We start from the raw sequence: 27174 nt of genomic DNA on the forward strand, positions 1-27174 counted from the left end.
CTTTGGGGGTCTCCCTTCCAACTCTTCCATTCTATGAGCCCATGGTTTATTTTGCTGCTTTTTCTACATCTTCCCTCTGTTTTGAAAACACAACCTTTGACTTTATGAAGCCTTTTTTTTTTACCTGACCCTTGCAAAGCACAGTCAGATGCTTTAGATAGCAATGGATTTTTTGTACATTTGAGTATCTATAATCAGTCTTTTTCTCAGGGTTGGAAAATCTGGCCAAAGTCAAAGCACTTTTAAGCACTGTGGGAGAAAAGTAAGGACCTGGGTTCGGGAGGGCTTGATTTGGGGTGTTAAGTTCTGGAAATTAGACTTTGCTGGTGAACAAGGGAGATATTGTACATCACTTGATATCCAGGCATCAGAATCTGGCCTGATCGCTTGAAGCCAAATGTGTCTCCACTAGAAAGTATGGCTCCCAGATGCTTTGCTCTACAACTCCCATCAGCTGGTTGGGTGCTGATGGGAATTGTAATCCCAATCACCTGTCTGGCTGGGGGAGTCGATGGGAGTTTTATTCCCAAAAACCTTGGAGGGCACCAAGTTGGGGAACACTGGTTTAGCCAGCTGCGTCATTGACAAAAAGCAGGAGAGCGTGGGTTTGTTTATTTATTAAGTAATAGACTTCCAAAGAAACCCATCAGTGATTTTAAAAATATCCTCAAAATAAGAGAAAGGGGCGGGGTGGGGACACAGTTAAGCATCTTTTAAAATATCATTTTAAAATAATCAAATAGGTCACTGTTTCCAGGAAACTTGGGTCGCCAGCTGTAGTTGGACTACAACTCCCATCATCCATACCTAGTAGGACCAGTGGTCAGGGATGATGGGAATTGTAGTCCAACAACAGCTGGAGAACCAAGTTTGGGGGAAAAACAGCAAGTAGTTGCAATCCCTTTCCCCCTCCATTCCTGGAAGCTCGGAGCAACCCGCGCACGATGTACAAACCCCCAGCAAAAGACACGTGTCTGCGGGACCGCGCCGGCTCTGCGCTTCCAATCCACGAGGGCGAGGAGGAAAAAACAAAAAAACAAAAAAAACCCCAACCCGTAGCACGTGTGAACCGGCCTTTTCCGCGATGATTTGCAAAGGCGGCGTCTTTCCCGCGCGGCGCGGGGCGAGCGTAACGTGTGAATGAGGCGTGACGCGTGTCCCTCCTCCCAGGCGGCTTTCTCCTTTTTTTTTTTTTTTTTTTTTGCAAATCCCGATCCGTTTTACGTAGGAAGGATAAATGGTGGGGCGGTGCGGGAGAGAAAAAAAGCGGGCGATCGGCGGCTCCGCCTCGGCCCTGCAGGGGGCGCGCTTCCCGGCCAGGCCCCCGTTGCGAGTGTTGCTTTTTTCCTCGCCCCCCCCCCGCAACCCAAATCGCTACAATTGCGCCTTGTATGTTTCCCTCGGATGTGAGCAGCCCAGCCGCGCGTCCGCCTCCTCCTCCTCCTCCGATCCTCCGATCCTCGGGCTGCCCCCCTCCCGGGACCCCCCCAGCCCGGCCCGGCCCGGCCCTGGAGCCCCGATCCGGCCCTTCTCCCGCCCAGAGCCCCCCCAGCAGCAGCCCAGGGCCATGGCCGAATGGGCCCCTGCCCAGGTGAGCCGGGAGAAGGGGGGGGTGGGCGAAGATGGAGGGGAGGGGGGGGGCATGATCCGGATCGAGAAGTTGATTCGGAGTCCGGAGATGGTTGGGAAACCCCCCCCCCACCGCTGTGGATGCATGGGGGGGGGTTAGGCCTCTTTGCTGCCTGGGATGTGGGGGGGGGGTCGGTGGGGTGGGGTGGGAAAGAGGGTCTCCCACCCCCAGGAGACCCCAGTAGTTTTGCTGGGGGGGGGGAAATGTCCTGGGGGAGGAGATCGATTAGCAGATCTCTTGTGGGGGGGGGGAGAGGATCTATTTGATTTTCCTTGGGAGAGGAGGATGGGGGGGGGAGGAAAGAGGGGCTGATCCGGATTGGGGAAGGGGGTTCCCGGTGGGGGGGGGCAGAGCTGGTATGAATGGGGCTGGAAGGAGGTGTGTTTGTGGGGGGGGGGATAATGTGAGGGAAAAGGTCCCACTGCAAAAGCTGGAGGTGGGGGGCAGCGTTGGAAAGCCCTCCCTTCCCAGGGGATCCAACTTGAATAACAATATGGGGGGGCAGGTAAGCTCTGCCCCACATAATCGATCGCCCCCCCCCATTTGAACGGCCATGCCAATTCAACTTTGCAAAGGGGGGGCCTGGACCCATTGAATATTTTACTGGACCTCGGAGTTGGGTCCTGTGCTGGCTCCCCATCTATTCCTCTGTTTCAATTTTCCTGGAGGGGCCCAACTGCTTCAGGGCCCCCCCTTGGCTTCTCATGGTTTTTTGGGGGGCACAGATATCTGGGGGGGAGGAAAGTCGGCATTTTGGAGGGGCGACCCCCCCCAGAGGCTTGCCCATCCTCTCGAATGCAGCCATGCTGTTTTTCACAATCCTATTTCTGCAACTTTGGGGGACAAGGGGGGTAGGGAGTGATCTCTCCACCCCCCCAGTAATGAGATTATTTTTTCTCCCTTGGGGCATCCCAATAATGAATATCTAACCCCTTCCTTGCAGTGACACAGCACTCGGGTTGCACAGTTATTTATTATTATTGCTATTAATTTGTTGTGTTCATATCGAAGGAGTTTGAGACAATTCTCCCCCAGTCTTCGTCTACCCCCCACAACAACCCTGTGAGGTTTGGCTGAGAGGCAGTGACTGGCCCAAGGTTGCTTCACGACTCATCAGAGACTTGAACCCAAGTCGTACTCTGCTGCTCTAACCACTACACTGCACTGCCACTCAGCTCTCTCTAGCAACTTGGGTAAACTTGGTAGGAACGGCTTGATTCCCCTCCTACATTCACGAACGGCAAGGGACCCCGACCTCTTGCCTTTGACTACAACTCCCATCATCCAAAGCTAACAGAACCAGCGGTCAAGGATGATGGGAATTGTAGTCTCAAAAAATGGTCGTCCTCCGTGATTTAAAAAAGACCTTTAAAGTAAGAGAAAGGGGTGTGGGGAACACAGTTAAGCATGCTTTAAAATATCATTTTTAAATAATCAGTTGCCAGGAAAGTGTTGCCCAAAATTGGGTCTCCAGCTGTAGTTGGACTACAACTCCCATCACCCCTAGCTAGCAGGACTACTGGTCAGGGGTGATGGGAATTGTAGTCCTAAAACAGCTGGAGACCCAAGTTTGGGAAACTGACTTAGAGTGAGAGCAGTTTCCAGAGTGCTAATTTAAGTGTTGCATACAAATACACACAAACACAAAAATGCCTTTAGCTTTACCAAATCCCCCAGCGCTTCTATAGTAAAGGTAAAGGTACCCCTGCCCATACGGGCCAGTCTTGACAGACTCTGGGGTTGTGCGCCCATCTCACTCAAGAGGCCAGGGGCCAGCGCTGTCCGGAGACACTTCCGGGTCACGTGGCCAGCGTGACATCGCTGCTCTGGCGAGCCAGAGCCGCACACGGAAACGCCGTTTACCTTCCCGCTGGTAACCGTTCCATACTTATCTACTTGCACCCGGAGGTGCTTTCGAACTGCTAGGTTGGCAGGCGCTGGGACCGAGCAGCGGGAGCGCACCCTGCCGCAGGGATTCGAACCGCCGACCTTTCGATCGGCAAGCCCTAGGCGCTGAGGCTTTAACCCACAGCGCCACCTGCGTCCCTTCTACTCTAACATTAACCCACAAACAGCCCCCTAGGTGGACCTTTGCGTCACATCCGCACCAGGAATTTAATGCACATTAATAATAATAATAATAGTAGTAGTAGTACCGTATTTTTTGCTCTATAAGACTCACTTTTTCCCTCCTAAAAAGTAAGGGGAAATGTGTGTGCGTCTTATGGAGCAAATGCAGGCTGCGCAGCTATCCCAGAAGCCAGAACAGCAAGAGGGATTGCTGCTTTCACTGCGCAGCGATCCCTCTTGCTGTTCTGGCTTCTGAGATTCAGAATAATTTTTTCTTGTTTTCCTCCTCCAAAAACTAGGTGCGTCTTGTGATCTGGTGCGTCTTATAGAGCGAAAAATATGGAACTTTATTTGTACCCCAGTCGTCTTGCTGGGTTTCCCCAGCCACTCTGAGAGGCTCCCGACAGAATAATAAAAACACGATAAAACACCAGACATTAAAAGCTTCCCTAAACAGGGCTGCCTTCAGATGTCTTCTGAAAGTCAGATACAGTAGTGGTTTATTTCCTTGACATCTGATGGGAGGGCGTTCCACAGGGCAGGCGCCACCACCAAGAAGACCCTCTGCCTGGTTCCCTGTAACTTGGCTTCTCGCAATGAGGGAACCACCAGAAGGCCCTCAGAGCTGGACCTCAGTGTCCGGGCAGAATGATGGGGGTGGAGACGCTCCTTCGGGTATACAGGACCGAGGCAGTTTAGGGCTTTAAAGGTCAGCACCAACACTTTGAATTGTGCTCGGAAACGTACTGGGAGCCAGTGTAGATCTTTCAAGACCGGTGTTATATGGTCTCGGCAGCCGCTCCCAGTCACCAGTCTAGCTGCCGCATTTGAAACATTTGGTTCCCCCCTGTATTATCCTGGGAACTGCAGTTTTTTTAAAAGGGTGCATGGAATTGCAGCTTCTTGGAAGCGGGGGAACGTACATGAAAATTATGGTGTGGCTCTGGCCAGCGATTGGCGCTCCATTAAAATGGGGTTTTTGCTTCTTGGCAGGGAGAAGGTGGTGCCTGTTTTTTCAGGCTAGGGCTGATGGGAGTTGTAGTCCAACGACATCTGGAGTAGGCGTAGGCAAACTCCGGCCCTACAGATGTTTTGGAACTACAATTCCCATCATCCCTAGCTTGCAGGACCAGTGGTCAGGGATGATGGGAATTGTAGTCCCAAAACATCTGGAGGGCCGGGGTTTGCCTATGCAAAACATCTGGAGGCTGACTGGTTGACAGAGGCTCTTCTCAGCCACCTTTCAGGGCAAAGCCCTCGTTACAGAAAAGCACCCTAAAATATCATCTCATATTTCAGTAAATACAGACCCAGCTCAGAGCGCTCAGCTTGGCGTTCAAAGCCCTAAATGACGATTGCCTTCTCTAGGGCAGCCCCTGTTTTTTATATTGACATTTAATTGGATGAATTTCATTTATAAAGAAAGAAAGCGATGAAAGAAAGAGATCAATAGGTGCGAAAAAGAAAAGTGCAGTGTAATTCAATTAGTATAATCTGTTACATTTCCATACTAAGTGATATTAGTATCTTAATACACATACGGTTATTAATAAACCTGCTACATTTTGTATAAACTCATTCCAAACATCAATATATTTGTCAAAAACAAAGTCTGCGTCTATCAGCAATCCATTCATAAGCTGCAGGTGTTGTCGTGTTGGCAATCCATTGATTAAAAGGAATCGCTTCTGCATTCTTCCAGTTCATCGGTATCAGTCTCTTAGCAGCTTCCATAAAATAGCTATATAATTCAAAATCATATTCTCCTCTGAAAATGTTCACTTTTTCCATACGGTCATGTTTATATAGCCTAGCGCTTCTCCCAAAACTTAGTAAATATAGAACACTATAAAAACATACGTTTCAAAGAGGCACTGTCCTTCTTGCATCTCCTTTTTTATATAAACGTAAAGGAGTCCAATAAATTCTGAGCGTTATTTTCTGTTGTGTAAGTCTTGATTTAAGATGCATCGATACCTATGGTCCCAAGGCTGAAACACTGTCCCCTAAGTTGCAGAACTCCTTCCCCACCAGAGTTTCCTGTGAATATTGACCTTTTTTACCCTGGTAAATATACCTGAAGGGTATATTTTTAGGACTCACCTTGTTTTTGTGATTGTAAATTGTTTTAAAGCGCTTTTAATATCATTTTTAATATTGCAACCTGCTCTGGGAACTTGAGAGTGAAGGGCAGGGGAACAACAACAACAACAACAACAACAATAATAATAATAATAATACAGTGGTGCCTCGCAAGACGAAATTAATCCGTTCCGTGAGGCTCTTCGTCTAGCGGTTTTTTTGTCTTGCGAAGCAAGCCCATTGACAGCTTAGCGGATTAGCGCTTTTAGCGGTTTAGCGGCTTTTAGCAGATCAGCTGATAAGCGGCTTATCAGCAGATCAGCTGATAAGCGGCTTAGCGGCTTAGAAAAGGGGGGGGGGAGGGAAAAAACCCCGCAGGAACTCGCAAGACATTTTCGTCTTGCGAAGCAAGCCCGTAGGGACATTCGTTTTGTGAAGCGCCTCCAAAACGGAAAACCCTTTCGTCTAGTGGGTTTTCCGTCTTGAGAGGCGTTCGTCTTGCGGGGCACCACTGTAATCCAATGTTTGAAACATCAGTCTAAAAGTGGCGTACCACTCTGGCATGGCAAGAGAGAATGGCAAGTGTGGCAAGAAGATTGAAGGACGATCAGAAGTAAGCCCCGCTGCACTGAGTTCAGTGATATTTACTCCCAAGTAACTCACTACAGCCTTGAAGTCTAAACCAGGCATAGGCAAACTCCGGCCCTCCAGATGTTTGGGACTACAATTCCCATCATCCCTAGCTAGCAGTACCGGTGGTCAGGGATGATGGGATTTGTAGTCCCAAACATCTGGAGGGCCGGTGTTTGCCTATGCCTGATCTAAACCAACTTAAACTTGCTTCAGAACGGCATCACTATCAATCCTTTAAATGTGAGTAAGTAAATAAAAATGCCCTGAAATAAATAAAACCATTGTGATTCTTCTAACTTAAAGCCCCAGAAATTCATATTGGCTCTCAGCAATCGATGAAAAATCCTCTAGAGCTTCAATCTACAAATTAAACCAATTAATATTTTCAGCCCTATCTGGTTGTGATAATGTTTGGAATGTTTCAGTGACGTAGGTTAATTCTGTTTTGTATACGTGGTGCTAAGAATACTGCAATTCTCCACCCGGTTGACTAATGGAAAGATGGATTCTGCAAGCAGTATAAATCAAACATAAGATGCACACAAACTTATCAATTTATTTTCTTGCATTTATATCCCAGCTTTCTTCCATCATGGGAGCCAAGACATCTTACAGTGGTGCCTCGCAAGACGAAATTAATTCGTTCCGCAAGTTTTTTCTTCTTGCGAGTTTTTCATCTTGCGAAGCACGGTTTCCCATAGGAATGCATTGAAAATCAATCAATGCGTTCCTATGGAGACCGTCCGGGGAGAGAGGGGAAGGTGCGCGCGCCTTTCCCTCTGTCCCCTCTTTTGAAGCAAGGGGCGGAGGGGAGAAGATCGCTTCTCCCCGTTGCCGCCCCTTGGTTCAAAAGGGGTCCGGGGACAGAGGGGAAGACGCGCTGCGCTTCCCCGCTATCCCCGGATCTTGCGGGGCAAGCTTCGTTTTGCGAAGCAAGCCCATAGGGAGATGCGTCTTGCGAAGCGGCTAAGAAAACGAAAAACTCCTTCGTCTAGCGAGTTTTTCGTCTTCCGAGGCGTTCGTCTTGCAGGGCACCACTGTATCTTGTAATTTTTTTTCTCCAGCTTTGGATTATGTGAAGGTCAAACAGTTTTTGATACCCATCCAATTCCTGCACCTTACAAAGGTTTACAAAGCATTAGGTAAACCTAATTTGAACCCTTATACAGAGTCCGACCATTGCTTCATCTGGAATAAACTTCAGACCTTCAACATGCAAATCATATACCATACCAGTAAGCTATGACCCTTCCCCCTAATCTGCCACATACTTACAAACCTACCTTGCAACAATGAGGTCTAGAACCTTTAGTTTTTGTCTGGTGAAATGAAACTTGGGGTTCTGAGAACACTGTGTGCAAGTACCAGATTCTGTACTGACTTGGTGAGTCACCCTCCTTGAATTCATTACAGGAGCACCTGTTTAGAAACTGGGTGCTGGCTCTTGAGCTTCATTTTCCTCTTCCCTCCTTGTCCCTCACTCCTTGTGTGTCGTGTTTTTTGAATGTTGCAAGCCTTTGAGCAGAGACTGTCATTTTTTTTAATAGATTGCATGCTGGCTGCTCTGGGAGCCTTTTTCGGGTAAAGGTAAAGGTACCCGTGATCGTTAGGTCCAGTCACGGACGACTCTGGGGTTGCGACGCTCATTTTGCTGTATTGGCTGAGCGAGCCGGCATACAGCTTCCGGGTCATGTGGCCAGCATGACTAAGCCGCTTCTGGTGAACCAGAGCAGTACACAGAAACGCCATTTACCTTCCCACTGGAGTGGTACCTATTTATCTACATGCACTAGTGTGCTTTCAAACTGCTAGGTTGGCAGGAGCAGGGACTGAGCACCGGGAGCTCACCCTGTTGCAGGGATTCGAACCGCCAACCTTCCGATCGGCAAGTCCTAGATTCTGTGGTTTAACCCACAGCACCACCCGTGTCCCTTTCAGGTGAAGAGTGGGGTGCAAATTCTCCAAAGTAATAAAATAGAAGCAGTAAAAGATGGGTTTGTCTGGTGGGGAGGCGCTCCCCGGCTTTGCTGACCGCTTGGGTCTTCTCAGAGAGCCAGTGTGGTGTAGTGGTTAAGAGCGGTGGACTCGTAATCTGGTGAACCGGGTTCGATTCCCCGCTCTTCCACATGCAGCTGCTGGGTGACCTTGAGTCAGTCACACTTCTTTGAAGTCTCTCAGCCCCACTCACCTCACAGAGTGTTTGTTGTGGGGGAGGAAGGGAAAGGAGAATGTTAGCCGCTTTGAGACTCCTTCGGGTAGTGATAAAGCGGGATATCAAATCCAAACGGTTATGTACTGAAGTTCTCACCCTGGGCCAGCAGGGGGATACTGTAGATAGTTATGCAAATGAAGGATCGAAAGTGACGTTAAGTGATTGGATAGTTTGTATGCAAATGAAGGATCGAAAGTGACGTTCAGTGATTGGATAGTTTTAGAAAACGGCAACAGTTACATCGTTCTGGAGCTCTATATAAGCAGGCTGACTGAGCTCCTTAGCCAGTTCTGTTCCAGCTTACAAATAAAGAGCTGCTTTCGAAGAATCGCTGTGTCGTCTGATATGTTCGCCCACAACTTAACACAAACTCTTCTTCTTCTCTCCAGATCCAGGAATGGAACGTGGAGGCTCAGCATCTGATGCCCCTCCAGCCCCCCCTGGTCCCCGAGCTGAGCCACATGCGGGAAGCCCAGCTGCACACGGCAGAGGCGTCCCTGTGGAGCGTGGTGGCCACGGTCCAGGCCATGGAGAGGAAGATAGATCTGCTGGCCACCCGCCTGCTCAGCCTGGAGGGCAGGTCTGGGACAGCCGAGAAGAAGTTGCTGGACTGCGAGAAGACGGCCATGGAGTTTGGGAACCAGCTGGAGAGCAAGTGGGCCGTGCTGGGGACCCTCATCCAGGAGTACGGGCTGCTGCAGAGGAGGCTGGAGAACGTGGAGAACCTGCTCAAGAACCGCAACTTCTGGGTCCTGAGGCTCCCTCCGGGGGCTAAGGGAGAAATCCCCAAGGTATATGTTTGCCACCCTTTGTATAGAAAAAGCGAGTCAAAGTCTTGGCTCTTAGGGGTGCTTTTTCTTTTGCACATTTTTGGTGTGCTCCCCATGACCCCGTGGACTGGAAGATAAGGCCCAAATATTTGAAAGCTTTGACCTGTTCGATTGGTTGATTGCCCATACGCCAACTGTGGGGCCTATAGTTTCTTGAGAAAACCATAACTTTGGTTTTCTGATAATTTATGATAATTTACGCAATACACTGAGAATTCTCTTATCAATCTTTTTAGGCCTATTTTTGTTTGGGATAAGAGGACCGCATCATCAGCAATATACCGTATTTTTTGCTCTATAAGACTCACTTTTCCCCTCCTAAAAAGTAAGGGGAAATGTGTGTGCGTCTTATGGAGCGAATGTAGGCTGCGCAGCTATCACAGAAGCCAAAACAGCAGTTTTCCTCCTCCAAAAACTAGGTGCGTCTTGTGGTCCGGTGCATCTTATAGAGCGAAAAATACGGTAATAGTACAGAGATTGGTTTTGAGGCCAATTTAGGAGTGTGGAATTCTGAAGATGTTAAGCACTGGACCATGTCGTTTATGTATAGGTTACAGAGTGCCGGGGCTAAAATGCACCCTTGCTTGACTCCCTTAGTGGCTGGTACGGATCCTGTAAGTTGGCCATTTGTAGAGCAACGCACTTTCAGCACAGTGTCTTTATAAAGGCAGTTAATCAGATATAATAATCTTTTGCCTATGCTTGAGGTGTTTAATTTGGCCCATAGTCTAAATCGTGAGATTGAATCAAAAGCAGCTTTCAAATCACTGAAAGCAGCATGAGGAACACCGGAAGATTGCTTGGCCGTACTTATCTATGAGGTGGGCTAGGACGAAGCAATGGTCTATAGTAGATCTTCCTTGCCTGAATCCTGCTTGCGCTTCCGCAAGGATAGCCTCAACATCAATCCAGTTGATCCATTTATTGTGGAGGTATTTTGCATATAATTTACTAACTATAGGTAAGAGGCTGATAGGTCTGTAGCTGGCCGGATCCGATGCAGGGCCCTTTTTGAATATTGAATAATGGCCCAGCTGTCGGGGAGTAAACAAGATGAATCAACGTGAGAGAATACTGCCGCAAGCAGAGGTGCCCACCGAACCCTCCAACGTCCGGGGAATCCAAATCGGGCCGCTCGCTTGTTTTGCGGGAGCCAGCCGACTCGTGCCAGAGCACTGGAGTAAAAACGAAAGGGACATTCTGGGATCCCATCGGAAGCCGAGGCGGCTTCTGCAATCCCAAGATGTCCTGCTTAAATTGGGGTGGTTGAGCTGCTGGGTTCGGTTGGTTAGAGCGTGGCGCTGATAACGCCAAGGTTGCAGGTTCGATCCTCGTTTGGGAGAGCTACTTATTTCTGCATTGCAAGGGGGTTGGACTCAGGGCCTTGCAGAGCCAGGCAGAGATAGATAATGTGCCCTCCTTATGTTCCTGTGGCTGAGTGGAGATTTGAACCCTGGTCTCTCGCAGGTCCCAGCCCAGCACTCTAACCACTATCCTGCGTTGGCTCTGTAATAACAATAATAATTACAATAATTTGCAGATGCCGGTGACGTTTGTTGACATTGCCGTGTATTTCTCCGCCGAAGAGTGGAAGAACTTGGCCGAGTGGCAGAAGGACCTGTACAACAATCTCGTGAAGGAGAACTACGAGTCTTTGCTCAGCCTAGGTACGGAAACATCCGTCCCGCTTGCATCATATTTACAAGGTTCGAAGCATTTTGTGCACATAGTCCTCGCGACAACACTGTAAGGGAGGCCAGTATTCGTTATCCTGCAATACGACCTGTGAGATTTCCTGAACGGATTGCGACTTGCCTGTTGGGTTTGTGGGGAGAAGCAAGATTCAGAAAGCAGACTTCGAAGAACACAGCATTTAGCCACCGTTCTGGACGCTAATTTCAATTTTAGCCAGGTTCTAGCCAAGCATCTCCCCCCCCCCCAATTTTTTTATTCATTTTATAACACAAATAAACAGCACAAACAGGAAAACAAACAATAGAAACAGATTCTTGTCTTATCCTTAATTTTTCTAAACATTGTTAGGTGGGCTTCCCCAAGTCCCCCCTATCTGATTTTCATTTTACCTCATCTTTAGCAGTTCACATATATCATAATTTCTAACCATTTTTTTTAATCACACTTACTTTAACCATAAAAATCTTCACATTTTATCACTTGCAAATCATACTATTTTAAAATACACTATCTTCTACTTCTAACCCTACAGCCTAAATCCGCTTTCAAAGCTATTCTAAGATCTAAATATTAACATATTATTATTAAACTTCTTCCACCATCTCTTCTCTCTGGTCTCGGAGTCTCCCGGTTAGTTCGGCAAGTTCCATATAGTCCATCATCTTCATCTGCCATTCTTCTATACAGTGGTACCTCAGGTTAAGTACTTAATTCATTCCGGAGGTCCGTTCTTAACCTGAAACTGTTCTTAACCTGAAGCACCACTTTAGCTAATGTGGCCTCCTGCTGCTGCCGTGCCGCCAGAGCACAATTTCTGTTCTCATCCTGAAGCAAAGTTCTCAACCTAAAGCACTATTTCTGGGTTAGCGGCATCTGTAACCTGAAGCGTATGTAACCTGAAGCGTATGTAACCTCAGGTATCACTGTAGTTGGTAAATCTTGTTTCTTCCAGTTCTTCGCTAGCAATATTCTCACAGCTGTTATGGCATACAGAGAGGGAGATCTTTTCTCCAACCTAACATTATGAACTTCCAACACATTGTTTCCCAAACTTGGGTCTCCAGCTGTTTTCAGACTACAGTTCCCATCATCCCTGACCACCGGTCTTACTAGCTGGGGATGATGGGAGTTGTAGTCCAAAACCAGCTGGAGACCCAAGTTTGGAAAACGCTGTTCTATCATGCCACCTCTTGTCGTTGTTCAGTCATTTAGTGTCTGACTCTTTGTGACCCCATGGACCAGAGCACTCCTGTCTTCCACTGCCTCCTGCAGTTTGGTCAGACTCATGTTTGTAGCTTCGAGAACACTGTCCAACCATCTCGTCCTCTGTCGTCCCCTTCTCCTTGTGCCCTCCATCTTTCCCAACATCAGGGTCTTTTCCAGGGAGTCTTCTCTTCTCATGAGGTGGCCAAAGTATTGGAGCCTCAGCTTCAGGATCTGTCCTTCCGGTGAGCACTCAGGGCTGATTTCCTTCAGAATGGAAAGGTTGGATCTTCTTGCAGTCCATGGGACTCTCAAGAGTCTCCTCCAGCACCAGAATTCAAAAGCATCCATTCTTCAGCGATCAGCCTTCTTTATGGTCCAGCTCTCACTTCCATACATCACTACTGGGAAAACCATAGCTTTAACTATACGGACCTTTGTTGGCAAGGTGATGTCTCTGCTTCTTAAGATGCTGTCTAGGTTTGTCATCACTTTTCTCCCAAGAAGCAGGCGTCTTTTAATTTTGTGGCTGCTGTCACCATCTGCAGTGATCATGGAGCCCAAGAAAGTAAAATCTCTCACTGCCTCCATTTCTTCCCCTTCTATTTGCTAGGAGGTGATGGGACCAGTGGCCATGATCTTCGTTTTTTTTTTTTTTATTTTTGATGTTTTGATCATGCCACCTCTTACCTTTCCTCTAGACTAAAAAATCCCAGCGCTGCAACCTTTTTTTTGTAACATCTGGAAAGCACGAGGTTTAAGGAAGGCTGTGCTCAGAACGGTGGGATTGTTCGGGATCTGTAAGGAGAAATCATGGAGCAATGAAAGATGACTTGTGTTCGCTGGGGAGGGGGAAGAGATTTAGCTAAAGATCCTCCTCCTTCAAAGTCTTTATCTTCTCTTCTCCATGCCTTCTCCAGGAGGAGATATTTTTGGTTTCGGGGGGATATTTTTTGGTAACATCTTTATTGAGAGTTCAAACATACGTGTACCAAAAATGGCGAGATACAAACGAAAAGGAGAAACAGAACCCACACAGAAGGGAAAACAAAACCCCAAACTGTATACCATATTTTTCGTTCTATAAGACGCACCAGACCACAAGACGCACCTAGTTTTTGGAGGAGGAAAACAAGAAAAAAAATATTCTGAATCTCAGAAGCCAGAACAGCAAGAGGGATCGCTGCGCAGTGAAAGCAGGAATCTCTTTCACTGTTCTGGCTTCTGGGATAGCTGCGCAGCCTGCATTCGCTCCATAAGATGCACACACACATTTCCCCTTACTTTTTAGGAGGGAAAAAGTGAGTCTTATAGAGCAAAAAATACGGTATTTTACAAGGTTGTTATAGTATTTCACCATATCTTAACCTATTACAGTATTTGTAAGAATGGATTCCAAATACCATTGAATTTGTTCATGGCAAGCCTGCGTTTATATGCAAGTGGTTCATATGTTGTGAGTTTGTATAAGTCTCCAATCCAATCGTAGAAGGATTTTTATTTTTTCAATTTTTATTTTTCCAGTTCATCAGTAGCTGTCTTTTTGCCGTGGTCAGGGCACGGAGAGTCCACTCGTATTGTCCTTTTGTCAGGTTCCATGTGCTGGGTATATACCGTATTTTTCGCTCCATAAGACACACTTTTTTCCTCCTAAAAGGTAAGGGGAAATGTGAGTGTGTCTTATGGAGCGAATGGCGCTGCACAGAGAGGGAGAGCTGCGCAACGCCTGTTCAGCAAAGCAAGAGGAGGAACAGAAGGAGACCCTTCTGTTTCTCCTCCCGCTTCACTGAAGGGGCACTGCGCAGCTCTCCCTCTCTGCATAGTGCCTCCTGCGAAGGAGAGGCGCTGCGCAGAGAAGGAGAGCTGCGCAGCGCCCCTTCAGCGACGTGCCTTAGCCGTGCACAGCCTCTTCAGGCAGGGGGAGCCTTCATCCCGTTGCCCTGAAGGGGCTTGGCACAGTTATCTCAGAAGCCAGAACAGTGACACGGTACAGTGGTGCCTCGCAAGACGAAATTAATCCGTTCCGTGAGGCTCTTCGTCTAGCGGTTTTTTCGTCTTGCAAAGCAAGCCCATTGACAGCTTAGCGGATTAGCGGTTTAGCGGCTTTTAGCGATCAGCTGTTAAGCGGCTTATCAGCGGATCAGCTGATAAGAGGCTTAGCGGCTTAGGAAAAGGGGAGGGAAAGGGGAAAAAAACCGCAGGAACTCGCAAGACATTTTCGTCTTGCGAAGCAAGCCCTTAGGGAAATTCGTTTTGCGAAGCGCCTCCAAAATGGAAAACCCTCTCGTCTAGCGGGTTTTCCGTCTTACGAGGCGTTCGTCTTGCGGGGCACCACTGTATCCCAGAAGCCAGATTCCTCTTGCTGTTCTGGCTTAAGGGATTCAGAATAATTTTTTCTTGTTTTCCTCCTCCCAAACCTAGGTGCACCTTATGGTCTGGTGCGTCTTATGGAGCGAAAAATATGGTAATTCAGGAGGATGTTTTGCTCTGTAAATGTGAGGTTGTTCCATACAGTTCTGTTGATGGTTTCGGTTACTATCTGCCAAAGTCTTCCAATACAGGACAATGGAAAAAACATATGTTTTAGAGAAGCATTGTCTCTATTTCTCCAGGAGCAGACGTTAACATTTCCAAACCGGAGACTCATCCCAGGATTGAACGCGGGGCAGAGCCATGTATTCCAGAACAGCAGAGCACAAAGGAGAGGGGGATATCTACGGATCCTTGCACAGGTGAGGAAAGCAATTTGGAAGAAATTGGGTGTGCAAGGAGGGGGAAAAGGTAAAGGGACCCCTGACCATTAGGTCCAGTCGTGGATGACTCTGGGGTTGCGGTGCTCATCTCGCTTTATTGGCCAAGGGAACCAGCGTACAGCTTCCGGGTCATGTGGCCAGCATGACTAAGCCGCTTCTGGCAAACCAGAGCAGCGCACGGAAACGCCGTTTACCTTCCCGCCGGAGCGGTACCTATTTATCGACTTGCACTTTGACATGCTTTGGAACTGCTAGTTTGGCAGGAGCAGGGACCGAGCAACGGGAGCTCACCCCGTCATTGCGGGGATTCAAACCGCCGACCTTCTGATCGGAAAGTCCTAGGCTCTGTGGTTTAACCCACAGCGCCACCCACGTCCCTTGCAAGGAGGAGTAGGTTGATTCTAAAAAATCTGGGCCATCACATGCCAGACATTATTGCCGTTGGGAAAACACCACTTTTAAAGAAATCAGGAGTTTCCCTTTTGTATTTTCTACTGCAGGGATCAGGGTGGATTTGATTTAAATCAAATCGTTCTAAATCACTAGTCAGTAAGACTTGATTTAAATCACTTTTTTACAGAAAGACTCATTCTTGCTGGTATAATCTTAATATTTACAACCAGACGAAGGTTTCATTTTTGGAATAATAAATTTTCAGAGTAGTTTTTACAGTTATATCAAAAATTACTGATTTGGTTATGCTATCAGAAATACATAGACAGATAATGATGAAATTATTGTTTCTGTTTGGACAACTTTTCTGCTGTACTTTATTGGAAGGAGAAAAACAATCATTTCCTTAATAACAATTTAAACAGTTTATTTAACTAAAACGATAACATTATAGCATATTGTAATGAATGTATGGGTGTTGCTCGTGCGTAAGTTGCTACCTTGCCTGGCTAGTTAGCCTGGTTAAACCTTTCCTGACTGGACAGCCCTTCACTTCGTGGCTGTTCAGTCGCTAGCAGAATCCGTCAGTGGGCGTTTCTTAAACTTCTTCCAGCACAAAAGCTCTTTGACGCCAAGTCTACGCCTACTTTCCCTGCGCGGAAGTCTTCTGCGCAGGGTGGGTGTGGGCAGAGGAGGACCAGTGCTCTCCCCGCGGGTCTCCAGCAAAGAGTCCTGGAGACCCCTCTCCGTTTCCCTGGTGTTACGCTGATTTCCTTCCCCAGCCGAAGAGTTCCCTCTCTCCCTGCTGGGCCCTTCTCCGGCATCGCTTGGGAGCTCTGCCTCCACTCCTGGCTCCGATGTCAGTTCCCTGACACATATGTATCCATGTTTGTTAACTGATGTGGTTAAACAATTAAAAAAAAAAAAAAACAGACTGAGTTTTAGCACACATGAAAAACTTAAAACAAATCCTTATTTCCTGATGAATAGCCTTTGGACTCTAAAGTAACTTAAATAGAAAACTATCTTTAGAAAGATTTTTTCTCCAAAAGCATTTTATTTTAAAAATCCAATTTAAATCAAAAAAATCTGATCTGAATCAAAAAATCTGATTTTTTAATTTTTTTAAAAAAAACATTGATTTTTATCCACCCTGGCAGGGATGAAACCCATATTCATTGCCAGGGCAGGTGCAGAATGGGCCATTGCAAATGACTCAGGGCTGCAGCTAATTTGCAAGCCTACATTGCATCAAACAGAGTAGCGGAATTGGCCCAGCAAATAGGAGTTGCCTGGGTGCAATGCTCCACTCTCCTTAAAGGTAAAGGGACCCCTGACCATTAGGTCCAGTCGTAGCCGACTCTGGGGTTGCGACGCTCATCTCGCTTTACTGGCCAAGGGAGCCGGCGTACAGCTTCCGGGTCATGTGGCCAGTATGACTAAGCCGCTTCTGGCGAACCAGAGCAGCGCACGGAAACCCCGTTTACCTTCCCGCTGGAGCGGTACCTATTTATCTACTTGCACTTTGAGGTGCTTTCGAACTTCTAGGTTGGCAGGAGCAGGGACCGAGCAGCAGGAGCTCACCCCATCGCAGGGATTCGAATTGCCGACCTAGGCTCTGTGGTTTAACCCACAGCGCCACCCACGTCCCACTCTCCTTACAGAGCTACAATTCCCAGAGTAGTTTAAAATTTAGGCTCTCTCTCTCCCCCCTCCCCCGGGGAACTCTGGGAATTCTAGCTCCGTGAGGGAATCAGGGGTCTCCTAGCAACTTGAAGCACCATTGAGAAACTACAGTTCCCGGGGTTTTTTGTAGAAAGCCAGAACTTCAAAGTGCAGTGCAGATGGGGCCTAATTCTTTTTGCGTCTTTACCAAACTACCAGCTTTTGAAACGGCTTTATAACAGTCCTGCATCCTGACTGCCTTTCTCTTCGTACAGTTGTACCTCCTCAGAAGCCGAACGGAATCCGTTCCGGAAGTCTGTTCGACTTCCAAAATGTTTGGAAACCAAGGCGCGGCTTCCGATTGGCCACAGGAAGCTCCTGCAGCCAATCGGGAGCAGCGGAACCCATGTCGGACGTTCGGGTTCCAAAGAGCATTTGCAAACAGAACACTCACTTCCAGGTTTGCAGAGTTTGGGAGCCAAAATGTTCAACTTGCAAGGAGTTCAGCTTCCGAGGTACGACTATATACCCGTCAGGAATTTCCAAACCAATTAGAAACGGATTTCATATTGATTAGCTGCATAGATCAGGATAATGGGTCCCATAATTCTCTTCTGGTCTTCCGTCTCGACAGCCCCTCTCAAAACTCCTCTCTAGCGACCAAGAGTCATAAATAATATTTGCACACGAACGACACTCCCGGCTGTCCAAATGGGCTGTATAGCCTCTCAATTATCATAAATCTTCCCCCTCTCCTTCCAGCTCCATTGTCAGAAAAGCAGCTTTCAGATCCAAGCATGGAAGGAGCAATTTGTTGGTTCTTCAAAAAGAAAATGAAAAATTGCTCTTCTGCTGATGTCCCCAATAAGATACCTGCGGGCACAATAGCAATTCATCTTTTTGGGAGACAGGGGGTGTGCGGGTGTGGAGGACTCCCTGGTCCTGAATGGGGTAACTGTGCCCCTGAAGGACCAGGTGTGCAGCCTGGGAGTCATTTTGGACTCGCAGCTGTCCATGGAGGCGCAGGTCAATTCTGTGTCCAGGGCAGCTCCATCTGGTATGCAGGCTGAGACCCTCCCTGCCTGCGGACTGTCTTGCCAGAGTGGTGCATGCTCTGGTTATCTCCCGCTTGGACTACTGCAATGCGCTCTACATGGGGCTACCTTTGCAATTAATCCAGAATGCGGCAGCTAGACTGGTGACTGGGAGCGGCCGCCAGGACCACATAACACTGGTTCTGAGAGATCTGCATTGGCTCCCAGTACGTTTCCGAGCACAATTCAAAGTGTTGGTGCTGACCTTGAAAGTCCTAAATGGCCTCGGTCCAGTATACCTGAAGGAGCGTCTCCACCCCCATCGTTCAGCCCGGACAGTGAAGTCCAGCGCCGAGGGCCTTCTGGCGGTTCCCTCATTGCGAGGTTACAGGGAACCAGACAGAGGACCTTCTCGGTAGTGACACCCACCCTGTGGAACACCCTCCCACCAGATGTGAAGGAAATAAGCAGCTATCCTATTTTTAAAAGACATCTGAATGCAGCCCTGTTCAGGGAAGTTTTTAATATTTAACGCTGCACTTGATTGGGAGCCGCCCAGAGTGGCTGGGGAGACTGAGCCAGATGGGCAGGGTATAAATAATAAATTATTATTATTATTATTATTATTATTATTATTATTATTATTATTACAGTGGTGCCTCGCAAGACGAAATTAATCCGTTCCGCGAGTCTCTTTGTCTTGCGGTTTTTTCGTCTTGCGAAGCACGGCTATTAGTGGCTTAGCGGCTATTAGCGGCTTAGCGGCTATTAACGGCTTAGCGGCTATTAACGGCTTAGCGGCTTTAAGAAAAAGGAAACAAACTCGCAAGCCCATAGGGAAATTCGTCTTACGGAACGACTCAAAAAACGGAAAACTCTTTCGTCTTGCGCGTTTTTCGTCTTGCGAGGCATTCGTCTTGCGAGGTACCACTGTATTATTATTCATATAGTGGCGAGAGTGGTCACCTTTTCCCTCCCTTCAGAAGGGAGCAACCACTGCCTTCTTATAGAACCATAGAATTATAGCGTTAAACGGGACCTCCAGGAGTCATCCAGCCCAACCTGCTGCGATGGAATTCAGGAATCACGACTAAAGAATCTCTGGCAGATGGCCATGCAACCTCTGCTTAAAAAAAAAAAACTCCTTATGTTTACCATATGTGGAATTTTAGGTTAGGTTTTCTGCACCTGAAATTTGGAGAAGGTGGAGAGGGAACTCGCTCGGGTCGGCAAGCCTGTTAAAGAATCTCTTCCTCTGTCCTTTCCCTCCTTTTTACAGAACCCTTGATTTGCACGCCGGACGTCTTGAGCCGCATCAAGCAAGAGGAGCCTTTTGCAGGGGGAGGCCAGTTCACAGAGGAAAGAGGGATGCCAACAGATCCGTGTTCAGGTGATTTGCGTGGAAGGGTCCCAGGGGTCATCTAGTCCAACCCCCTGCAATTGTTATAATAAATAATGACAATTTTTTATTTATACCCCGCCCTTCCCGGTTCAGAAAACTGGGCTCAGGGCAGCTAACAACAAATTCAAAACACTTAATAGATGCAACAACCACCAGTTTAAAATACAGTATAAAACGTGACTAACAATAAATTCAGAATTCAAAAATCAATTTAGTGGGGGAAATCCATCCAATAAACATTAGATGATCACCAGGGCTAGCTGGCTAAATCAGTCCTATTTGGGCCAGTGAGGAGACCAGGGGAGAATTGGCTGTGGGATCCCAGAGCGGGTAATCTTCATAAAAAGGGGAAGGGGAGGGAAGGAAGGGAAATAAAAGATCAAATTAAAGGCCAGGCGGAATAGCTCTGTCTTACAGGCCTGACGGAAGGAGGTTAAATCCTGAAGGGCCCTGGTCTCATGGGACAGGGCATTCCACCAAGTCGGAGCCATCACTGAAAAGGCCCTGGCCCTGGTGGAGGATAATCTGACTTCCTTAGGGCCCAGGACCTCTAAACTATGGTTATTCATGGACCTTATGGTCCTCTGCGGGGCAGACCAGGAGACGCAGTCCCATAAATACGAGGGCCCTAAGCCACAAAGGGCTTTAAAGGTCAAAACCAGCACCTTAAACCTGACCCGGTACTCCACCGGGAGCCAGTGCAACTGGTAAAGCACTGATAAGTAATATTATTATTGGTAAATATTATTATTATTATTATTAAATTTACCTATATCTGCTCTATACCCAGGGGTCATAGACTAAAATCAAGATATAAAACCACAAAATACTTAATAAAATTAAAAACCACAACCCCCAAAAACCACATTTTAAAAGGGCATAGGACGTAAATCAGATCAACCAAAGGCCTGGTTAAAAAGGAACGTTTTTGCCTGGCGCCTAAAGGTGTATAATGAAGGCACCAGGCAAACTTCCCTGGGGAGAGCATCCCACAAATGGGGAGCCACTGGAGAAAAGGCCCTGTTCTCATGTTGCCACCCTCCAAACCTCTCATGGAAGAGGCACAGGAAGGAGGGCCTCAGAAGATGATCTCAGGGTCCGGGTAGGTTCATAAGGGGAGAGGTGTTGTGGTCCTGAGGAATCGCAGCTAAAGAATCCCTGAGAAATGGCTGCCCAACACCAGTTGAGAAACCTCCAATGATTCATCTTCCAAGGAAATCTGTTCCACCGCTGACTAAACAGCTCATAGCCTCCCAAAGTTCTCCCTAATGTTTAGTCGGAAACTTCTTCCTTATCATTTGAACCAAACCGGTGCCCTCCAGACGTTTTGGACGGTCACTCTCACCAACTGCCTGGGTGCTGATGGGAGTTGTAGTTCAAAACATCTGGCGGGTACCAGGTTGGGGGAAGCGCCTGCTCTTTAGGACTTCCATTGTCATCTTGTTTTTTGACACTCGCTTTTTAGTAGAATATGTGGAGGATTCCCTGGTCCTGAATGGGGTAACTGTGCCCCTGAAGGACCAGGTGCGCAGCCTGGGAGTCATTTTGGACTCACAGCTGTCCATGGAGGCGCAGGTCAGTTCTGTGTCCAGGACAGCTGTTTATTAGCTCCATCTGGTACGCATGCTGAGACCCTCCCTGCTCGCAGACTGTCTTGTCAGAGTGGTGCATGCTCTGGTTATCTCCCACTTGGACTACTGCAATGCGCTCTATGTGGGGCTACCTTTGAAGGTGACCCGGAAACTACAACTAATCCAGAATGCGGCAGCTAGACTGGGGACTGGGAGCGGCCGCCAAGACCATAGAACACCAGTCTTGGAACACCTACACTGGCTCCCAGTACGTTTCCAAGCGCTATTCAAAGTGTTGGTGCTGACCTTTAAAGCTCTCAACGGCCTCGGCCCAGTATACCTGAAGGAGCGTCTCCACCCCCATCGTTCTGCCCGGACACTGAGGTCCAGCTCCGAGGGCCTTCTGGCGGTTCCCTCCCTGCGAGAAGTGAGGCTACAGGGAACCAGGCAGAGGGCCTTCTCGGTGGTGGCGCCCGCCCTGTGGAACGCCCACCCACCAGATTTCAAAGAGAAAAACAACTACCAGACTTTTAGAAGACATCTGAAGGCAGCCCTCTTTAGGGAATCTTTTAATGTTTAATAGGTTATTGTATTTTAATATTCCGTTGGAAGCCACCCAGAGTGGCTGGGGAAACCCAGCCAGATGGGCGGGGTATAAATAATAAATTATTACTATTATTGTTGTTATTGTTGTTGTTTTGAGACTTGTTTTTTAGTAGAATAGGCCGACCTGTGCCAGACGATTTGCACTACAATTCCCAGTCGTGCTGGCTGGGCTAATGGGAGTTGTAGTACAGAACAGCTGAAGCTGGGGTTGGGGAAGACCAGAACAGGTCAATCTTTTTGATAGACAGGCTTTGACCTCTTCTGTGCCAGAGTTTGGGCGGCCATGCGGAGGTTCTCATTCGCCTGACCGACACGAGGGCCGCCTTCTTCTGAACTGTTTTGTTTGGTTCTCTTCGCAAAGGAGCTGAGGGCCTCATGTCCGCCCATGACTTCTTGTCGTGGATTAAGCAAGAGGAGGAGCCATGCGTCAGGGAACACTGGGAGTCGGCAGAGAGAGACATCCTTACGGGCCCCGGCACAGGTGAGCAGCCTTTAGGATGGTCATGTCTGCCTCTGTTCCTGCATTCACCCATATACCTGCAATCCCTTGTTCCTTTCAACTGTGCGATTCTAAGTCTCTTTCCTCTTCCCTCCCCATTCCTTGTTCCTTTTGTGTTGTGTCCATGAGATTGTGAACCTTCAAGCCGGAACTGTCTCTGTACATCACTTAGAAACCTTTAGATGCTTTGTAAGCATTCTAGGATAATGCTGGGGCCTCCAAACAGTTTAGGCATGTGGGTACATTTGGGTTTCTGAGAAAGTGCTAGTCCAACCCTCTGCAATCTAGTCCCTCTTCTTCCAGATCGGCCGATCCCTGAGATAGAAAGTGTGTGTGCCTACAGTGGTGCCTCGCAAGACGAAAAGAATCCATTCCGCGAGTCTCTTCGTCTAGCGGTTTTTTCGTCTTGCGAAGCAAGCCCATTGACGGCTTAGCGGATTAGCACTGTTAGCGCTATTAGCGACTATTAGTGGTTTAGCGGCTTTTAGTGGCTTATCGGCTCATCGGATAAGCGGCTTAGAAAAAGGGGGGGGGAGGAAAAAAAACCCGCAGGAACTCGCAAGACATTTTCGTCTTGCGAAGCAAGCCCATAGGAAATTCGTTTTGCGAAGCACCTCCAAAACGGAAAACTCTTTCGTCTAGCGAGTTTTCCATCTTGCAAGGCATTCGTCTTGCGGGGCACCACTGTATTTATTTTATTCTGCCTAAATCTCTTAAGTGTTTTACAGTGTTACCTTGGTTCTCAAACTTAATCCGTTCCGGAAGTCTGTTCCAAAACCAAAGCGTTCCAAAACCAAGGCGCGCTTTCCCATAGAAAGTAATGCAAAATAGATTAATCAGTTCCAGACTTTTAAAAACAACCCCTAAAACAGCAATTTGACATGAATTTTACTAACGAGACCATTGATCCATAAAATGAAAGTAATAACCAATGTACTGTACTATAAAATAAATAAGCAGCGTTGTAGATGATAAAAATTAAAATTGTTTTTTTTTTATTAGCTGGACTGATGATAGTCCTTGTTTGGATGGGGGGCTTTTATCCATTTCCACAGTCACACAATTATCAATCAGTAGTGGAACTGGGCTCCACATAGTCACAAAAACAAATTAACCGAAAAAGCCTCAAAAACAAAAGCACAAAATAAATAGCAAAAACAAAAGTGCCAAACTTAATCTGTTCCGGAAGTCCGTTTGACTTCCGAAATGTTTGAAAACCAAGGCTGGTGCAGGTGGCCCAGAAACAACAGGCGACAGCCACATTGGATGTTCGGCTTCCGAAATACGTTCGAAAACCGGAACACTTCTGGGTTTTTGGCATTTGGGAACCAAGGCGTTTGAGAACCAAGGTACCACTGTACATAGTGTGCTTTTTCAAGGGAGCTGAGCAAAAGTTGGACCCAGCGGCATTAAACCTGAGCCCTGAAAAGCCCATAGAGCGGGATGAGGAAGTGGGAAAGAGTGCCCTTCTTTCAACTTCCTCCTTCTGCTCTGTATCCTTCTCAAGGGAGAAAAGGGTATCTGCCCTCACCACCTCTTGATAAGGAGACATGGGAGGTGTTGTGAAAGCCATAGGGGGGAGATCTCAGGGGTTCCATTGTGCCTGCGGACACCCTGTTGGTGACCCCTGAGCTGTGCCCCTTGGGCTAAACTCTCCCAGTCTCTCTCCCGAATAAAACCCCTGTGGAAGTGACTTCCTTTGCCACCCCCTGTGGCTGGGATGAATAACTGCGGCCCATTCTTTTGGGCTTTGAAATAGGGTGGTACCTCTGGATGCGAACGGGATCCGTTACGGAGCCCCATTCGCATCCCGAAGTGAACGTAACCCGCGTCTGTGTGGGTCGCGATTCGCTGCTCCCGCGCATGCCCGTGACGTTGTTTTGAGCGAAGGCACATGCGCGAGCGGCGAAACCCGGAAACAACATGCTCTGTTACTTCCGGGTTGCTGCAGAGCGCAACCCGAAAATATTCATCCCGAAGGTATGACTGCAATAATGAAAAATGATCGGAAAAAATAAATAAATAACTGCGGCCTGTTTCCTCTCTGGAGAGCCAGTGTGGTGTAGTGGTTAAGAGCGGTAGACTCGTAATCTGGGGAACCGGGTTCTGGTCTCCGTTCCTCCACACGCAGCTGCTGGGTGACCTTGGGCCAGTCACCCTTCTCTGAAGTCTCTCAGCCCCACTCTCCTCACAGAGTGTTTGTTGTGGGGGAGGAAGGGAAAGGAGAATGTTAGCCGCTTTGAGACTCCTTCGGGTAGTGTTAAAGCGGGATATCAAATCCAAACTCTTCTTCTTCTTCTTCTCTCTTCCTCCCAGCTGGCGACGCGATGGCCGTCAAAGCCGAGACCCAGCGCTCGTGCCCGGAAGAACCGGCGCGGACCAGGGATTCCGTGTTCCATGGCGAGGCCCCCGTATCTGCCGGGGCGACGGCGGCATCGGCGGCGATGGAGTCCTATGTGGGCCCGGGCGGCCCAGTCGCGCCGCCCCTGAGCCCCACCAGGAGCCGACCGGGTAAATCCATTGAGTTAGAGAGCGAGTTGCAAGGCCTCTTTGCCCCCCAGCCGCCGGCCGAGCGCCCCCACGGCTGCAGCGAGTGCGGGAAAATGTTTGGGGTGAAGAAGAGCCTCAAGGTTCACCAGCGGAGCCACCACAGCCAGGAGCGGCCGTACGAGTGCGCCGAGTGCCGCAAGAGCTTCAACTGCCACTCGGGTCTGGTGAGGCACCAGATGACGCACCGCGGGGAGCGGCCCTACAAGTGCGAGGAGTGCGGCAAGTGCTACAGCCGCAAGGAGCATCTTCAAAACCACCAGCGGCTTCACACGGGCGAGAGGCCTTTCCAGTGCCCGGTCTGCGGCAAACGGTTCATCCGCAAGCAGAACTTGCTGAAGCACCAGCGCATCCACACTGGGGAGAGGCCCTATCAGTGCGCAGAGTGTGGGAGGAGCTTCCGCTACAAGGAGTCCCTCAAGGACCACCTGAGGACTCACAGCACCGAGCCCCCCGCCCAGAGGCTGCTGCCCTCCCTGGGCGGGGAGCCACTCCCGTAAGGCCCTGTGAGGGAAGAAGGAGAAACAGCTTTCTCCATAGCTGTCAACGTTTCCCTTTTTTTAAGGGGAATTCCCTTATTCCGAATAGGATTCCTCGCAAGAAAAGGGGAAAGTTGACAGCTATGGTTCTCTCTTGCACTCCTTCTCCCCCCCCCAAAAAAAACTCCTCCCCTCAGCCTCCTTCCCCTCCAGTGCCTCCCGATTCTGTCCGGCACGGGGGGCATAGCCGCCACAAAGACCGCTGGACGGTGGGCGTGAAACGAGGCCGCCTTGGTTCTGCGAATGCCGCGGGGCAGCCGCACCTCGTTCCCCAAACCTGACCGCTTTGCTCCCGGATCGGCCTTTGCCTGACAAAAACGAGCGGAACCCGAAAGGGACGCGGGCAGCGCCGTCTCCCACAGGCCGGAACCACTAGACTTCCTGGAGACGGACGCTGAGGATCTGACGATTTTGCTTAGGGATGTTTCTAGCCCTCATTGAGGGGGGGGGGTTGCAGGAGCATGGCGGCAGCGTGCGCATGTGTGTTCTAAAGGCTCAGAAACCAAATTCTAAACCCCACACCCTGCTCACTACACGTCTCAAATGGGGTTTTTTCCCCCCTCGCACATCCAGAAGGAATGATTGCAATTTTAGCAGGATGTTAGCCTTGAGCAGAAGCCCATGGAACGGACCCTTTTTGGCTAAAATGAGGCTTCTCGAACATACGAATAAGGACGTTGGCGTCTCCCTCGTCTCTCGGGTGGCCAGTTTGCGTTGCTCCTCTGCGGGACTTGTTTGAGCCTCTGCTTTTCTTTTCTCTTCTCCCCTCAGGGTCTGCTTCTGTTCACAGCCTCTGAACAGTTTCACTGCAAAGCACCTTTTCCAGGTCTCACCCCCCCACCCCCGAACCCCAACCCCCAAGTCCTGCATTACTTTCCCCACCGCAAGTATATTTATTCGTTCTCGTCCCTCTTTCCTCCCATGCCGTTGCTTTTGTTTTTAAAAAAGAAATTCCTTTTATCTCATGACAACGCAGTCGAACTCTGTTTTTAAAAATAAACATTAAAAAAAAGAGAGAGAATTATTTCCGGGTGTAGTTTTGTATCGAAGGTGCAATGCAAATAAAGACAAAATAGAAAGGGTGTGTGGAAGCAAAGGAAGCTGCTATGGTTGCAGTTTTTATTCATAGGATCATAGAACTATAGGAAAGGGACTTAGGGGTCATCTAGTCCAACCCCCAGCAATTTGGAACATGTTTTGGTGCTCAGAGGTCCTCTGATTTTCATGGCTGTATAGGATTTGGTGGTTGGCTTTTCCCATACTTGAGCTTAGGGCCTCTTGCGTGTTTTTGAAAGATGCACAGCTAGGATTGGAATTGAAATATTTTATTGTCACTTGTACAACTTGTATACAGTGAGATTATTACATTACATTACATTACAATATACAGGAAGATTCCTGTATAACCAAATATCTAAAAAATGAACACATATAATAATATATTATTATATTATATTATATTATATTATATTATATTATATTATATTATATTATATTATATTATATTATATTATATTATATTATATTATATTATATTATATTATATTATATTATATTATATTATATTATTATATTATACAGGATGATTCTGTATAACCAAACATCTAAAAAACGAACACATCAAAGTGTTTGAAATGGTGTGTGTGTACAGTGGTGCCTCGCAAGATGAAATTAATCCATTCCGCGAGTCTCTTCGTCTGGCAGTTTTTTCGTCCTGCGAAGCAAGCCCATTGACGGCTTAGCGGATTAGCACTGTTAGCGCTATTAGCGGCTTTTAGCGGCTTAGCGGATAAGCAGATTAGCGGCTTAG

At 48.1% G+C, this 27174-nt stretch overlaps 1 protein-coding gene across 1 annotated transcript; it reads left to right on the top strand.

The window, feature by feature from the left end:
- Positions 1-1295: 1295 nt before the first annotated feature.
- Positions 1296-26392, top strand: LOC307199171 (zinc finger protein 398-like). Its single transcript, XM_079946897.1, has 7 exons — positions 1296-1591; positions 9017-9418; positions 10998-11124; positions 14968-15087; positions 19480-19590; positions 22141-22260; positions 24595-26392. The coding sequence occupies exons 1-7, from the start codon at positions 1568-1570 to the stop codon at positions 25323-25325; spliced, it is 1635 nt and encodes a 544-aa protein (XP_079803023.1). The 5' UTR covers positions 1296-1567; the 3' UTR covers positions 25326-26392.
- The last annotated feature ends 782 nt before the right edge of the window (positions 26393-27174 follow it).

The sequence above is a fragment of the Podarcis cretensis genome (assembly GCF_951804945.1).
Source record: "Podarcis cretensis genome assembly, chromosome: 12".
NCBI lineage: Eukaryota > Metazoa > Chordata > Lepidosauria > Squamata > Lacertidae > Podarcis > Podarcis cretensis.

Excerpts from the sequence above, each read along its gene's own strand:
- LOC307199171 (XM_079946897.1), top strand. The coding sequence starts at position 1,568 with ATGGCCGAATGGGCCCCTGCCCAG. Across the intron at positions 15,088-19,479 it reads ATCTACGGATCCTTGCACAG|AACCCTTGATTTGCACGCCG; the intron begins GTGAGGAAAGCA and ends TCCTTTTTACAG. Across the intron at positions 22,261-24,594 it reads CCTTACGGGCCCCGGCACAG|CTGGCGACGCGATGGCCGTC; the intron begins GTGAGCAGCCTT and ends TCTTCCTCCCAG.